At 46.8% G+C, this 16300-nt stretch overlaps 1 protein-coding gene across 4 annotated transcripts in view; it reads right to left on the bottom strand.

Annotated features, from left to right (window-relative positions):
* LOC127589896 (trinucleotide repeat-containing gene 6A protein-like) overlaps positions 1–14418 on the bottom strand; it is a 28966-nt gene extending 14548 nt beyond the window's left edge. Inside the window, exons 1-8 of one of the 4 annotated variants that reach the window (XM_052049216.1) lie at positions 14197–14418; positions 13073–13122; positions 8451–8555; positions 4606–4887; positions 3844–3891; positions 1040–3085; positions 737–899; positions 120–586 (exon numbers count right to left, since the gene is read on the bottom strand). In XM_052049216.1, the coding sequence (XP_051905176.1) occupies positions 120–586; positions 737–899; positions 1040–3085; positions 3844–3889 (2722 nt within the window). In that variant the 5' untranslated portion in view covers positions 3890–3891; positions 4606–4887; positions 8451–8555; positions 13073–13122; positions 14197–14418. The remainder of the gene's footprint in view (positions 1–119; positions 587–736; positions 900–1039; positions 3086–3843; positions 3892–4605; positions 4888–8450; positions 8556–13072; positions 13123–14196) is intronic. The other 3 variants (XM_052049215.1, XM_052049217.1, XM_052049218.1) reach the window with 3 other exon arrangements.
* Positions 14419–16300: the final 1882 nt, after the last annotated feature.

The following is a 16300-nucleotide window of genomic DNA, read 5'->3' as shown; positions in this document are numbered from 1 at the left end:
TCGAAACCGTCAGACGTTATCACCATTGTGCAGTCACGTCACCCACCGGAGTGGGCTCTAATTTGTGCCGAGATGATTAAAAGCATATATCATAGCTAAACATGAACCTCGTCATTTACCTGTAGGCTTGTTGTTGGTCTTTGACATGTTTGAGTCGGGACCTTTTCCCCACTCGTTGGAAGTATAGGAGTTTTTAGAGTTGGAGTCGCCCCAGTTTTGGGAACCCTGGTTGTTTTTCACTGGCTCCCCCCATCCCTGGTTCTTATTCTGAAGGCTGGGTTTGGAGTCCCCCCAGTTGGAGCCTGGGTTTTGAGTACTTTGGTCTGGGGTGTTGGAGCCACCACTTCCTCCCCAGGTGTTACTGCCGCTAGTATTGGTTCGCCCTGGCTCACTCCAGCATCCAGACCCCGATCGGTCGCTGTCGCTGTCCCATCCTACTGACCCGGCACCTTTGTGAGGATCTCCCCAGTGGTTGTTGGACATCGCTCTGGAACCGTCTCCAGAGGTACCCCAGCCTTCATCCTCATTGCCACTGCTGGAACCCCAGCCCTGCTGCTGTTTGGGCACATTCGTCCATGTATTGGATCTGTAAGGGGCGAATGAAGGTGTTGGGACGAATATTTGACCGCGTACAAGAGGTAAAACCAGTATTCCTTTGTAGTAGTCAGTCAAGACGTAAAAAAAAAGCTGCAACAATTTCCGTTCATGTCATTTCAAACAGTTCATTGTCACTTACCGCTCATCTTTGCTGATGTTGTTGCCCGCTTTGTAACCGGATCCATTGTCCCAGCCGCTTCCACTTGCTGGGCCTTTGTTATCCCACCCAGAGGTCGATCTTGGCTCACCCCAACCTGAGCTTCCTGCATCTGGGCCCCCACAACTTGGGCCATCACCCCAACCTGATGATATAAAACGGAAATAAATCGATTGGATATAATGTGTGTAATTCTTTGGTGCTGCCTTCACACATACAATACGTTGTCCCTCGCCCCACCGACATGCCACGCATATTCTCATCCACACTTTCACGCTTGCTTACCTGGACCTCCAGCGGCGTGGGGTGGAGCCGTCTGTGTGGGTGAGGCCGTTCCCCAGCCAGAGCGTTGCTTTCTTTCATCTCCTCTGAAAGCCAGTTGTTGCTTGTTGGTGGAAGTCACATCCCAGGCGGTATTCTGCCGTATGGGTGTTTGTCCCCATCCTGTGTTCGATAGAACCCTGGGGTCTACATCCGTTCGACTCTGAAATGATACGATCGGTGACGGATTGTTGACTTTTCTTCGATTCCCATTTTTCGACAGGACATTCTCTCGGTCGGAGCCGGACTGGCCTCCGGAGCTCTCGGCACTTCCCTCGCTTCCTCCCGAGCGGCCCCAGCCTCCCGAGACACCTGTCAGGCTTGCGTTACCGGTGCCTCCGCCTCCCATGCCCATGGCATCGTCCTCCAGGCTCTTCCAGCCATTGTTAGCAGCACTTCCTTTATGACTCTCAGCAGCCGAATGGTTGTTCCCATGGGGTGTTCCCCACTCTCCGTTTGACAGCTTGTTAGATGTGGAGGAGGAGGAGGAGGTGGAGGAGGAGGAAGATGTGCTGCTTCCCCAAGGGCGAGGGATCCCGAAAGAAGAGCTCATCGTAGTTTGGTTCACAGTCCCCGGCATTTGTCCCGTCGAGTCTAGGGTTTGGTTTGTACCGACACCCCAGGGGTTGTTGCTCTGACTCGCATTTGGGTTACTAACAGGCCCCTGATCCCAGCGTGTACCCCCAGCGTTATGGTGGTTATTATTACTCTTAACAGCAGCAGTAGCGGACATTTGGGAATTCCCAGCCTGCATTAAGGCGGGGCTCGGTGGCTTCACAGTGTCAGGATTTGGGGGACCCTTATCTCCAGAGTAGGCAGACGCATCCCAAGGCGTACCAAAGGTTCCGGTACCCCCCGTCTCTCCGTGGGGGTGCTGCGGGGTAGATGAAGGGTTTCCGTTGGCTAGCGGACGACCACCGCTCCCGGCTCCTCCGATCGAGCCCCAGGAACATTCCCCGCTCAGTTGAGGCGAGGCCATAGAGTTTGGCGGAATAGAGGTCACTGTTGTGTTAGTAGTAGTAGTAATAGTAGAAGTAGTAGTATTCATCGTCATAGTGTTATTTGGTCCGTTGGATTCAGTGTTAAGGTTGGCGGGCTGCGGGCCACCGTTTCCACCGGTGCCGCTTCCTAACACGTTGCTGCTTGATGTACCATTATTCACCTCCATGTCTTCCGTCGCGCTGCTTTTGTCGGGAGCTGCCGTGCCGCCCCATCCCATCAAGGGGCCCTGTTGGGGCGCCGCGCCCAATTTTGAAGACATCCCCTGAGGCTGAAGAGGCCGTTGGCTCTGGGACATTGGGTTCGGGGCTGAATTTGGGGGCCAGGCACCATGGTTGGTATTTGGGGTGGTGGGATTTGGAGTCAATCCTCCAACGGAGCAAGCGGTGCTTTCGCCGGAAGCCATCATGGCGTTGCCTGACTGAGTCCCCCAAACGCTGCCGCTATTAACAAGCTTGTTGTGGTTACCCGTGTTATTGCTGCCAATACCGCTGGACCCGGCCACGGAGAAGTGAGGGTGTCCAGTCATGTTGCCATTTCCATTTTTTGCACCGCAGATCGTTCCGATTCCTGGGCCGTGAACCTGACGACTATTGCCATTGCTGTCTCCGTTCATCGAAACGCCAACCATCATGTCAGAGGAAGGAGTGAATGTTGAAGACGACTCGGCGGAGGAAGCATTTGCTGACATCATCCCGGTTGTCACAGCGATCGCGGCAAAGTTATTCTCTGAGCCGGTCGACGGACTCGAGTCGGCATCCATGCATTCTGTCGCCAACTCCGGGTCTGATCCCGACCCGCAGCCGGAGGAGGAAGAGGAGGAGGAACAAGAGAATGAAGATGATGACGGGGCCCAGGTAGAAGAATTAGTTGAGGAGGGGTTGTTGGCTTGATCTGTGCTTCCGTCCACTAGGACCTTTCCCCAGTTGCTGTTGCCGTCACCGCTGCAGGGAGAGCCTGAAGACCAGGGAGAGGGCTCATATTGCGAGTCCAAGCCGGTGTGTTCCAGCCCTAGAGGCAAGCAAAGACCAACACGAGGTGTTTGATGATCATTATCTCACTGCTTCAACCGATTGTCAACAAGGACTATGGTGGGCGTGGTTGTAAATGGCCTGCTATTTACCAGAAATAAACTTTTATTTCCTGCAACAAACCACCTGTGCGAATGTCCCGAGAACACTGCCAGGTGCCAGCACGGACTCGTCCGTCACTATTCTGTCACTTTGGTGAGAACCAAAAGCACGCGCCAGCTATAATTACACAATGAAGCGCAGCAAAAGGCTCAGCGGGAGCAATAACAATAAAGAGGAAATTAAAATTAGTTGGGAGAGTAATTGGGGGGGGAAAATGGTGATCCACAATGGTGACGGATTTCAGTAGAGACCCAATTTGAAAAGGGAATATTTTCATTCATAAACATTGAGAAATCAGCCGAAATATTTGAATGAGGATGTCTAAAATGTAATTCTGCAAACCTGCGAGAGTAACACACGCGCGCATTTTGTCAAGACTTCACCAACTGTAAAGACTTTGAGTTCATCTCTTTTAGGCCAGAGGTTGACATACTGCAGACGTCTCGCGTGTAGGCGTGTGCCAAATGCTTGCAGCGGCCCTTCAACCGCAATTCACCTTTCCCCCTAATAATGACCATTTCTCTAACATGCGATGAGAGAAATGCATCGGCAGTCAAGGTCAGAGAAGGGAATTGGCGAGCAGAGGCAATCAAAGAAAGAAAATGGAATTGAGAAGAAAAGGGAATGTGTAGTCACCTGTTTGATTAGGGGAATGGCTGACGGAATCCCGAATGGGAGCCATGCCTGGAAAGAGAGAGGGCGAGAGAGGAAAGACTGTCAAACGGTTAGCGCTTCACCTGAGGACAAAAAAAAAAAAAAAAAAAAAAAAAAAAAACACAGAAGATTGAGCATGCAAAGCTGAGTGACAGAACAGAATGAGGAACAAGTAAACAAAAGGGCTCAAATAGAGAAGAAGAGGATTGATGGGAAGAGTCGGCTCAATGCAGAACTGACAATACCAGTTGCAGATTGCAACCAAAATAATTACCGAGGTACGAGTATTAGAATACAATATTTGCCAAACTTCCCACTAGTTGCAGTAAGTAAGTTCCATGTACGTAGCTGTGGGTCAATGTTTCTTTCTTCAGGAGCTGTTCAAAATCTATATGAAAGCTTCGCTTGTCTTATGACTCAGCTTTTGGGGTGTGGTTTAGATGTGAGAAAAGCAAAAAAAAAAAAAAAAGGCTGTAAACTACCAGAGCAGCAAGGAATGTTGCGCTCTACTCCCGACTCACTTGGCAAAACATAAAGATGCTTTGTAGCATGATAGTCATTGAACTTTTTTTTTTCCCAAATCAATTTCCGAGTTTATAAAGAACAGCCTGGCATGTCACTTTGCAGCACAACATTTTTTTGGGATTTGTATTCTTTGGCCTGATATTATACAGTGGAAGCTCAGTTCGCTAAACTCCTCGTCCTTCAAGATGACATTTTCTTTATTTTCTTCATTTTCTTTACCTGTGAGGGCAGCGCGCGGCTGCAACTCGTGGATGGGATTGAGGGCCTCCCCGGGTTGGCTGGAGAACTGGTTTTCTCGGGTTCCCAGGTTGACGAGGGGCAGGGGCACTTCTTGAGCTGGTACGGCCTCAAGGGTCCGGGGCGAAGAGGCCGGCTTGTTCAGAGTGGGCAACTGGTTGATCAGGCCGCCTTGGCATCGCTGGAGACTTGATGAACACTCAATGTGCCTTTGTGTAGATTTGGGACAGGGGAGGCTGATTGGATTCAGGACTTGGTCCCGTCCTGAGGATACACACAATTGAGAGAGAGGGGGGTTGGGGGGGGGGGGGGTCAGGTATATGCGCTGTCATCATTGCTGGAGAACTATTTTTATAACACGCCAAATAGGCCTCGGAGGTCACCTGGTGCCAGCGGGCACCACATTGGTTTAAAGTTTTAACAGACTAACACCAAACTGGTTAACTTCGGTTGACATTTGCCGATACTCATTTTCTCCGGGCGGGGCCGTTTTGAAAATTCACACAAGCATCCCGGAACAGATCGTCTTGGACTTGAGGCATCGCTGCAAGTGTCAACCCTCACATCCAAAAGCCTTCACTGAACGCCCTTTAAGTGTCACCTGTAAATTTGCCAAACGTCAACCGGAGGACATTAGCCAAATAAAAAAAAAAAAAAGGAGAATATGAATCAACAAGTTTGAACACAGGCATCCTTCGATCAAAGCGGACACGTGTATTTGACAGCTACAAGTGTGCGGTGTGTGTGTGCAACTCCTCCTGCCTCCTGCAGCGGTACACACGTCTATTTATAAACGTTGACTTCGAAAAGCTAACACTTGCTGGACAATATAAGAGGCAAACAAGGCAGCCCGTGTCTGTGTGTGTGTGTGTGTGTGTGTGTGTGTGGACAACGGGCAACTGTTCGGATGCAACGAAGCTTAAATGCATTAAAAGGTTAGTGACAAATAATTCCAGTCATTTCCTTCAATCACTAATAAAGTCTGATTGAGCTATTACAGCACTGAAGCGTCTTCATCGGTTTGCGAGGCAAATTTTTTATTTTTATTTTTTAATTGAGCAATAAGACAAACCCCCTGGCATGCGGACAAGACACACTGACGTCTGCTTCCATCTTTAGCTGCTCTCAGCTCACACATGTGAAGCTGGCATGCGGCCAGCTTTGAGAATTTCTCCTTCCGCGGCTTGCTTGGCCGTACTTCTTGATCAATCGAAAGAAAAGCAGAAAAGAATCGTTTCTGCAGTCACGCTCCGAATAAAGAAAGGAGACGGTACGGCCTTCCGCAACTGGACCCACAACGGTAAACACCGGGTCCATTCCACGGAATCGAGTTGTTTACATCTCTGAATCCTGACTCGCAGGCAAGCAGTCAGTTGCAAATTAAGATGATGAAAATATGACATAAAGCAGCCTCTCTCCCATCATACAAAACATTTTCACAGTTCTCACAGTGCATTCTTTTCTGCAGCTTCCGTTCAAGTACAGCCTGCTCGCGGGCCCCAAAAGTTGGCGGCGCCGCCGAGACCGCGATCGTCTTACAGTCAGAAGAGGTTGGCAAGGAGGCCGACAAAGATACATGGGGGAGAAAAAGAAATGTTCACTAAAGAAAAGGAACAATTAAGGGAGGCGGGGAGGGGAAGAGAAATGGAATGTGGAAAAGGGAGTGACAAAAGGGCCAATGCGAGCGGAATGCAGCTGCAGCTTCAAACACGTTAGCAAAAAGGGGTCAACCAGCTCAAGAGAGCGCCGTGTGAGTTCAACGCTACTTTCGCAGCTACTTGTCCAAATAGCTGCTGCGGGACGATCGCACGTTGCCGCCGCTCACCAACGAAAACAATTCAGTCGCGGATTCGGGAAAAAAAAAACAAAAACGATTCGCTCGTGACAACCCTTCAACAAACGGGCTACTCGGATTAGCTTTGTGTGACCAGTATGACTCCGTAAAAAAAAAAAAAAAATCAGAAAGTGACCATTCCCTTCCTGATGTATTCTCCGCAGTTTTATCGTATTAATTCAAGCACGTACAAATATACGGAAAACAAACGTACAAGAGCAGTTTATGCAAAGTGTCATCTATCTATCGCCCACCCGTGTGTATCGTGACAACAAAAGATTCCTTTTCTAAACGGTTCAGGTGGCAATTCAGATGGGTACAAAGCGAACGCAGAGCGACACCTCAAGTTCAGAGAGAAGGAAGCGACTTTTGTGATTAAAGCATCTGTCAAAGCGTTCTATTTTTTTTCTAAGGGGTGCATCCCTACTTTGAAGTCAACCAAGAGTGTGAATTAACTTCATGTGAAGAACACACAAGAAATACGTCTCCCGTAGTTTGAGCCACACGAGCTGCCGTTAGGTGGAAAACTGTTGGCATGGCAACATTTCTTGACGTACAACAACTCCCGCAGGCTCGTTTGTCTTGGCTAGATGATCGCACGGGCCACCGCGGGCGCGATGTTCCTCTCCGAGTGTACAAGTGGCTTATTAACCAGTAGGACGGCTGCCTCCCTCCCTCCCCCCGCCCCCCGAAGCCACCATCTTACTTTTCACAAGTTGAAAGGCCGAAGACTGTCAAGCGACAAGCATTGACGTCACAAGCTTGCGTGTGTGAGTGCGCGTGGTTCGGCGCAGATAAGATTTCTCAGGCTGGGAGGGGTTTGACGCTTCTGACAACGAGCAATCTGCAAATGCGCTACCTTGTGGTTTTGCTTATGAGTCATGAGCAATTATTTCGTCTCCTGCGAGGAGTGGGGGGGGGGGGGGGGTCATCGATTGGAAACCTGGTTGTTGCTGTTCGGCACCATGAAGGGAGATTTTTTTTTTCAAAAGCAGGATGACCATTAAACGTTCTCAAATGAATACTTCAACAGTGTCAAACGAGACATGGGTTGACATAAGTCATCCTGGCAGGGGGGTGTGGGGGGCAAATACGCTTCCGTTTGAGGTCCCTTCTCAAGGCTTCGTATTTTTTTTTCACTTTATTTTTTTTAATTTATTGATATTTGACGCAGAAGTCGGCCGCACCATCTCACAATAAAGACACGAAAAGGGCAGAGTGTCTGAAACATGCTCGTCAACTCCCAAGTCCGAGACGGAGAGACTTCCAATTTTCTGCCCGAACACACTCGCGCCATTGTTGTAAGTAACACGAGTAGTCTCGTCTAAAAAAAGGAGCCAGTGGAAAGTGGAACAGCAATCGAAACAGAAAAGCGGCACGACGTCACCGGGCAAAGCTACACCGCTAGCAAAACACCCGCGCCGTTCTGCGTTCATATTTCCACTGCAATAGTGACACCGTTCCTTTGGAGGTAGCCACCTCGACAGTTAAGCGCTTTCTCCAAACAATGCCGCAGTGTTCTGGCATTTAACGCAACGTGAAACGACGTCGGCCGAGTTCTGCGCAAGTCATGACAACGGCGGCAACAACAACCACAACGGAGACGCCGGCGCCAAGTGAAGAGCGAACTTAATTTGTCAAACCATTGTTCTAAAACAGGACTGGGTGATTTGTTAGGAGTCGGTCCGAGATTTTTTTTTTCCTCACCCTAATCCTAATGAGAAAACGTTTTTGTGTTTTTTTTTTTAAACCTCACCTACGTGATAGTGACTCAGGTGCGATGCTAAGCATGAAAGTCAAAGAGGCTAACGCAGGCGTGTCCATGAAGTCTTAGACGGGGAATTTCTTGACTTCCACACCACGTAACGAAGCGCTGGCGTTGATGCTGTGCAAACCGACATGACTAATCTTATTGAATTATCACCCAGCCCTTATTCTAAAATGTCAGTACAACGATTTGAAGCGATCAATGTCATCGGTTTCGTCTCTCTACCTTTTCATCCAGGGCCTGTTTTACTCTTATCCTCCTCCTTTTGTCACACACACTTCCTTTTTCGCTTTCTTCCATCCACAGCGTGTCCTTCTGTGGGTGGGTTCCCTGTGGAGGGCATTAAGGAGGAAAAAAAAATTATAATATTTTATACCAATATATTTTTGAGAGAGAGATTGCCCAGCCCTAGGAAGCCCTTTTCATCATTTGTGTGTCATTTGCCTCCTAGCCGACAGCGCACATTTGACCAAATGCATATTAGTTTAAACTATATTTCCTCCGTTATCTGCAGGTACACCGTGTGGCCTGCAGGAAGAAAAAAAAAAAAAACCTGGATGCTTTTGTTTAAATCCATTAATAGGATTACGACAAAGGCCCTCGACTCAGTCAGATAACCGAATGCACAAAAATGCCGAGACGCCACAATAACATGAAAGAGCTCATAAATTCCTTGTATTTAAACAGTAGGTGAGAACGTGCGAGGTCATTCACGATTTGTGTAAGACTCGATAGTGGGACTGTAGATAACAGGAGCCGTGCACGGTAACGCGCGCATCTGAAACTAATTTTTATTGCACTCGCTCATCCTGCCTGTGGTCCCGCGTGGCTATTTATCGACTTTAATCGTGTATAGAGACAATTACATCCAAAACCATGCCATTAATTCAGTTATTCTTGGTGGAACAAAAAAAAAAAAATCAGACGAGATCAGGTCACATTCACTTAACTATCCGGTGAGCTCTCTCTCTCGCTTGGTTACATAATCCAAAGCAAGTGGTTGGCATGGAGATACTGGATCATGTTTTTCTTAGAAACAGAAACAGAAACAACTTTACTGTGGGATCAAATGTCACGATATCTGAATTATGATGACTAATTTGATCAACGTAAAAGCTGCCACGCCCGCACTCAGGGTTGCTATACCTTCACCTGCTCTTCCTAGCCAGGCTCCTTCCCATCCAACCATCAAGTACCTCAGCAGATGGTTGTGGGTTCAACAACAACAACAGCAGAGCATGGTGGGAGCCTCCCGGAGAAAACACACACCAATACAGGCAGCATCTGTTTATGAATGGGCGGACAATCGCCCATCCCCCCCCCCCCGACAACTACAGCTGACATGGGGAAAGCAAGCACCAGGAGTGGCAAAAAAAAAAAAAAAAATTCAAGTCGGAATAAAGGAGAGCGTGAAGCACACAAGAACCGCATAGCTGCGATTGGAAATGCTTTTTATGGTTTTGGTTATCTCACGCCAGAGAAAGACGCTCAGGAAACAAAACTATTATTGATGGTACCAAACCAGAGCTCGTTATCAACCTGCATCTAACAAATGACCGTGACAAAGTGGTTTTTATGTCTCCCCCCCACCTTCAGGGGGTAGGGGGGAGACATCTTTGTCAAATATGATATTTAAATTCATTCAACAGTGTCGACACTTAGAATAAAGAAAACAAAAAAAATTCAATAAATCTCAAGTAACTACTAACATGAAGCATCCATTTACGACCTGCCCAGGAGGCACGTCACCAGACTGATGAACGGGATTCACGTTCCAAAAATATCTTTTCACGAACCGTGGTCTCTGTTCCGTTTCAAATGCGTGAAAATATCTGAAGAGCTTACTCTACTATTCAGCACACATTTGGAGAAAAAAAAGGGGTGAAGGCGATGGGGTGCGTTCGCGGGGGGTGCTGGAGCCCATCCCAGCCGTCTCCGGGCAGTAGGCGGGGGACACCCTGAATCGGTTGCCAGCCAATCGCAGGGCACACATAGACGAACAACGATCCACGCTCACACACACACCTAGGGACAATTTAGAGTGTTCAATCAGCCTGCCACGCATGTTTTTGGAATGTGGGAGGAAACCGGAGCACCCGGAGAAAACCCACGCAGGCCCGGGGAGAACATGCAAACTCCACACAGGGAGGCCGGAGCTGGAATCGAACCCGGTACCTCTGCACTGTGAAGCCGACGTGCTAACCACTGGACTACCGGGCCGCCTTTAAGAAATACAAGTGTTACAGGTGAATTGAGTGCATAAAGAAAAAAAAAAAAGATGAGTTTGCCGTCTGTCGAGCGTGCATACCAACTCGCATCCAGCGACACTCAAATAACAACATTTCCCACATTTACGGTACGGCAAGCGAGGGGGTGGGGAGGAAACAAAAAGCCACGGCAATACTTTGCACAGCAGCACCTCGTCACAAGCGTTTGCGTTTCGCGTTCATGGCCGACAAACAAACCAAATCTGCACACGCTGGAAAAGATGAAGCCGAGGTGTCGCGCAGACATCACTTCCATCAAATTCTGTGATAACGATGAGGAGAAAAACGCCTCGGCGACACGTGACGATAAGCCAGGCGCCATTTTGAATAATCGCTACTTGTGACTGGCACGCTGACGACCAAAGGGCCCCCCCAAACAAACGGAAAAGCAATCTACAGAGACGTTAACAACAATCAACCAACTAGGAAACGCTTCTGTGATTTTTTTTTTCTTTTCCCGTTAAATGATCATAACTTCAGGGAATGCAGTGACACTTTGTGGCGGACAACGCCTGCTGACAAAAGCTTTTAATTATAGCGCATACAATTCTAAACTATTCTGGGTTTATGACGGGGGTAGGAATCAGAAATCCGATGCCGCAAGAGCAGTCGCAAAACATTGCAGGCGTACGTTTTGGCAAATCGTATCGAGTCATTCGGTGAAAAGGGAATCATGTATTGATTCTATTTGTAGCCCGCAGGAAGCATTAATCACACACCTCAGACCCAAATGCAAGACGCGCACCCAAACATGACCTAAAGACATCAAAGGCTGCCTAGAAATACACACGGTTGTCCCCCCCCGCCCCCTCCCTCCACCCTGTCGGAAGAACAAAAGCCGGGGGATGGTCGCGTGGCTAATTTGCATGCAGCACACGAGAGAATTTGCATGGATTTGCATGAGTATGTTCTCATGGCGGCTTAACGCTGGAACCCCCCCCCCCCTTTTCAGTCAAGCCATCACTCAATTAAAAGGCATCAAGTAAGTTACCTTTTCTATCCAAGCAGCCCGACAGAGAAGGCTTTGTATGGATGACACAATGGCTTTCTCACCAGTCTCCATCAGCGACTTACGGGGGCCAATTCAGGTCGCGCTAATTTTGCCAATTCGGTTGGAAAAAGAGTTGGCTCTCGAGGCGCAACGATTTATCGACAATCGATAATTATTTTTGATAATCAATCATGGAGAGCCCTTGTTTTTTTTTAAAAATTGTCTAGCCTTAATATTCTCAGATTTCTGTAAATCCGCCACGAGAGCCAAGCCAAGACTTGCGCCCAATTATAAAATGGCCAATTTGGCTCTTGAAATCGACACTTTCTAGCCTGGATGCTGCCCAATTGCAAAAGTGGAATAACTGCGCGCATTAAAAGTCAAAGTAAACAACGTTAGGACATTCTGCAACCATTATAATGACCTAAATTGGTACTTCAACCTTGCTACCGACAAGGAGAAGCAAAGCATTTTGACATCACACACCATCTTGCTTCTCGTGGTAAACGTGCGTCACTTGTTTGATATTGCAAATTGGGAATTTCGACATTGTGAGACAAATAAAGCTTTTCTTATATTATAACTTGAGGTTCATCATTGACACATTTGCATCATACTTTGTGTTAAAATGGAACATTGGCTGAACAATTTTGATAATTGCAGACATGTTAAATAAAGTTATTTACAGCAGTGTACAGTATGCATTGCCAATTTAAAAAAAAACTTGGATGAGATATTTTTCGAATCTGTCATTTTTTTTTTAATGCAAGCAAAATCAGAGGTTGACTAATTTCCCTGATTGTGTTTGAATTCCACTGGAGCATTTTCACACCGTGAGCAACAAACAAGTGACGAGCAGGTTGATGGTCCCAAAAAAAAAAAAAACATCCAGTTCGGGAAATTGCACATGCAGGTGATGGACGAGCTGCCTTTTTCGAGCTCTTTTGTGCGGCTGCGTGTGGACAAAGTGTACAGAGACAATAAGCTCAACACAAGCATCTGTGCGCACACAAAACATCAGGACCGTGGGCTTCTCATTGAGCGATTTAAAACAGCAAAGCTTACTCAGCACAATGCGGCCGAGACCAAACCAGACCTTCCAATTGAATTCAAACGGAACTGCGTGTGCTTGCATAAGCGTCAGCTACCCATCGACCGGCCGAGCACACACACTGCATGTTAGCACACGCAAATCGCTACAAACGTAAATTAAAACGTGCAAAAAGTGACAGTTGGGCCCCTTGCATGGCTTTTTTTATGAGGAATTTTTAAAAATGATAACAGGACAACAATCGAATCCTGATGCCGTACTCCGCCCTCGTTTATCTAAGAGCAAACAACACATTTCCATCGTTATTTATAGGCACGTGAAGGCTAAAATGACGACTCGACAGAGCTACGTAATTGTTGGGTCTGTCTGTGACTTCTCCTATCGACAAACATCACTTTGATTGATGACCTTGCGAAAATCAAAACGGTTGGGCCCTCGTAAACAAGTGCTTCTGATCTAGTTTCGGCCAGCACGGAAGGCCCTGACCACATTGATATACTGTGTGCGTGAATTAGACATTCAAAATGGACTCACACACCTCTTAAGATGCTTCAGTTTCTTTGGTGGCAAAAGCTTCCAATTCCGAATCTATAAAATAAAAGAAACACAGACATGGTTAACATCCCGAAATGTCATGTGACGAATCTCTTCACAACCAAGAGGATATTATTGGCTTGCAATTAGTGTTCGACTTTCGACTTTTAGTGATGTCACAACAAATGCTCGCAGACAAACGGTGGCCGCAATTATTATCAATGAGTCTGTGAACAATGACAAATATGCTGGAAAACAAGTTGCTCTGCACAACAGGGAGGCAAGCCACTGTCTTCTGGGTCCAGCGAAGTGTGCGTGCGTGCGTGTGGGTGTGCGTGTGTCTGCCTTGTGCAGACGGAGAAAGGTAGAGCGCGAGAGAGCGTTTAGGTCAGAGTTACAGCTCGGGTCCCGATCGGCCATTATCTCAGTTGTTGGGCCACTCACGGCTTTAACCAACATGGCTCCTCTCGCCTCCGCTGGTATTTTTTCCTGCGCGACCAACACTAACAAAAGCCCTGTCGCGAGTCTGCGCAAAACCTTCGTGTGCCGTGACCTCGTCTGCCCCGCTTCATAAAAGTCTCAAGCATCGAAGCGCAAAAGCAAGGCGATGTAGGGTCGTGTTTACTGGGTATGAACCAGCTGATGGGCGCCCCTTTACCGACAGAGGGTGTTATAATAAAAGTCACGAAAACCAACACCTAAACTAGCACGGTGGGTCTTCTTTCATCGGGCTTTGCTAGCCCTGGAAAGAATTTCAAAAGAGAGAGCAAGAATAGTATCGATGAAATTATATTGAAAAAAACGCATTATAGAAGCTGAGGTTACAAATGACTATAACTAGTTAATGCTAGCTATCTTACCTATCAATGCAAAAGGTACGTGGCCAACAGATGTACCTTTAGAAATGCGAAAATGCATGTCCTATTTTTTTTCTGCAAACTGCTTAAAAACGACCTGTTCGTCTTAAATAGCGAGTTAGCGCAGCTCGGCCAACTAAAACAACAGCGGCGGCGGAACTTATCTCCGCCAGTCCCTCCGGTGTCGATGACGCCGGCTAAGGTTACAATAGCCGGGCATTGAGGGCCGTCAAAAAAAAAAAAAAGAAAACCGTGGAATAAAAAGGCTCACCTCATTGAAGAATAAAGTGCAACAAAGTGGAAAAGGAAAGCCGACTGTAAGGCTAAAAAGAATTCCTTGAATGCGTTTGCAGCATCTACGAGGGGAGGCATTCGTCCTGCACGATCGCCATTTTCTTCTTAACTCGCTGCTGCTGCTAGCTAACCTTTAGCATTTAGCTGTTAGCTCCAGATCTGCTTGCTTTCGCCGCTGTGCGCGTGCACGATTCCGAATGGAGGGAGGGAGGAAGGGAGGGCGAATGGGGGCGGCGGCCTGCTCGGCTGAACGCGTTTGTGACTGGGGGAGGGGAAGCGCGGTGGGGGAAACACTCCACTTCCTCTCACTGAACCCAACCACATACGACTAGATGAGTCGAGAAATTAAAAAGTAAGACGTATTACAGCTATTTAAAAATGGTTGTCATCGAAAACATTCAAGAATGACTTGGGCAGTTAAGCGGATGTGACTCACAAAACGACAATGACATTGTTCAAAAGAAGTTTTGCTTTTGCTTTATTTTTCCTGATACGAAACCAGTCCCCACCCTCCCCCCAGCATGAACACGCATCAACCTCCACCGAAACAACTGATAGAAATACATCCAGATATGTATCAAATCATCACAAGCCCATTGAATCGAACTGTTGCGCATTAAAACCGAAACATTCTTGAATCATCAATATTGATGCAAACCCCTCATCTAATCTCATCTACCAATAATCTGTTTGTTTATTGATTTGTTCGGGATATGACAAAACAATATTGCATCCCAAAAAATTGGTTTTGATTTAAAAGCTGCATCACACCTTCCCAATTGAACTGTACTCTGTGACTCTCGGGTTAATTGGTACAGAAAATAAATGGTCAACAATTTAACAACCTAACATTAACCTTCATACTGCATGGCTCTCTCCTTTCTCTTTTCACGTGGTACATGGTGAGGCAAAGCGACCGTGGTAAAATATTTGCATCTTGGAAGCACCTACTTTGGATCACAGTTTTTTTTTTTTTCAGGAGAAATGGACTCAATGTCTTGGCAATGTTCAGCATGATTGACTCTGTTCTTGCCTTTCACAAGGCTTCTTTTCTTTGTCATAAAGTGAATAATGTGCATATTATTTTTTGAAAATGTCAAAATCAAAAGCATCTCTGAGAGAAACACAAAGGGGAGTCAAAAAAAGAGAAAAGGAAAAAAAGAAGCAGATCCGAGATGATGGAAGAGTTCGGGCTTCTGTCTAAATCAGGTTTCAGTGACAAATGACAAATGATGTTAAAATTCATGAAAAAAACTGTTTTGACAGAAGCTTGTAGGGAATGAAATAATATAAAATGTAAATCTAATAACAACAAAAAGTAGTGTCTTCTTTCTTTTGGCCCACCGATGACTGAACTCAAGTTCTCAAGTTTGTCTGCGGAGCCTCTGACATGTTGCGGGCTGAAATTAATACAGTATAAGAATGTGAGCGTGAAGGCTTTTATTCAGGCGCCCTGCGATTGGCTGCCAACTTGTCCAGGCTCTACCCCGCCTCTCGGGCAAAGTCAGCTGGGATAGGTTCCAGATCTCCCATGACCCGAATGAGGACAAGTGCAATCGAAATACTTTTGAAAAGAATTTCAAAAACGACAGCAAAAAGGTGTAAATATTTGAAAAAAAAAGTTGCTTTGCGGGTCTTAGCGGGACTGCACGGTTGCGGGTGGCTGCTTTGAACATTAACCTACCGGAGGCAAAAAGCAGTCAAATACCTTACTGATTTACCACCGGGATCTGTGTTTACTTTCCAATACGATTAGATTAAAGAGCTTGTAAACAAGACATGGCGATCTGTTCAAATCATATTTTCTAAAATACCACTCTACCGTTTTCCACCCCGCTGTTTGTTTTTGGTTTTGAGTTGGAGTCTCGTGGAAGAAGAATGAATAGTCATTCAAAGGTGTTCCATGGTAACCATTTTCTATGCACTATAAAAGTGTGTTGTTGTTCGCGTGGCAGAAGTTCAAATTCCACGTCGTCAGTCAGCCACGGTGATAACACGCAAACTAAAAGGCGGCCAGAATTTTTATTAAATGTGGATGGAAGAAACCATTTCTGAAAGCTTTGACTTGAGCCCCAATTACG

Source organism: Hippocampus zosterae, chromosome 17, assembly GCF_025434085.1.
Source record: "Hippocampus zosterae strain Florida chromosome 17, ASM2543408v3, whole genome shotgun sequence".
NCBI lineage: Eukaryota > Metazoa > Chordata > Actinopteri > Syngnathiformes > Syngnathidae > Hippocampus > Hippocampus zosterae.
Note: the sequence above shows the minus strand (reverse complement) of the source record. Positions and strands in the feature narration are given on the sequence as shown.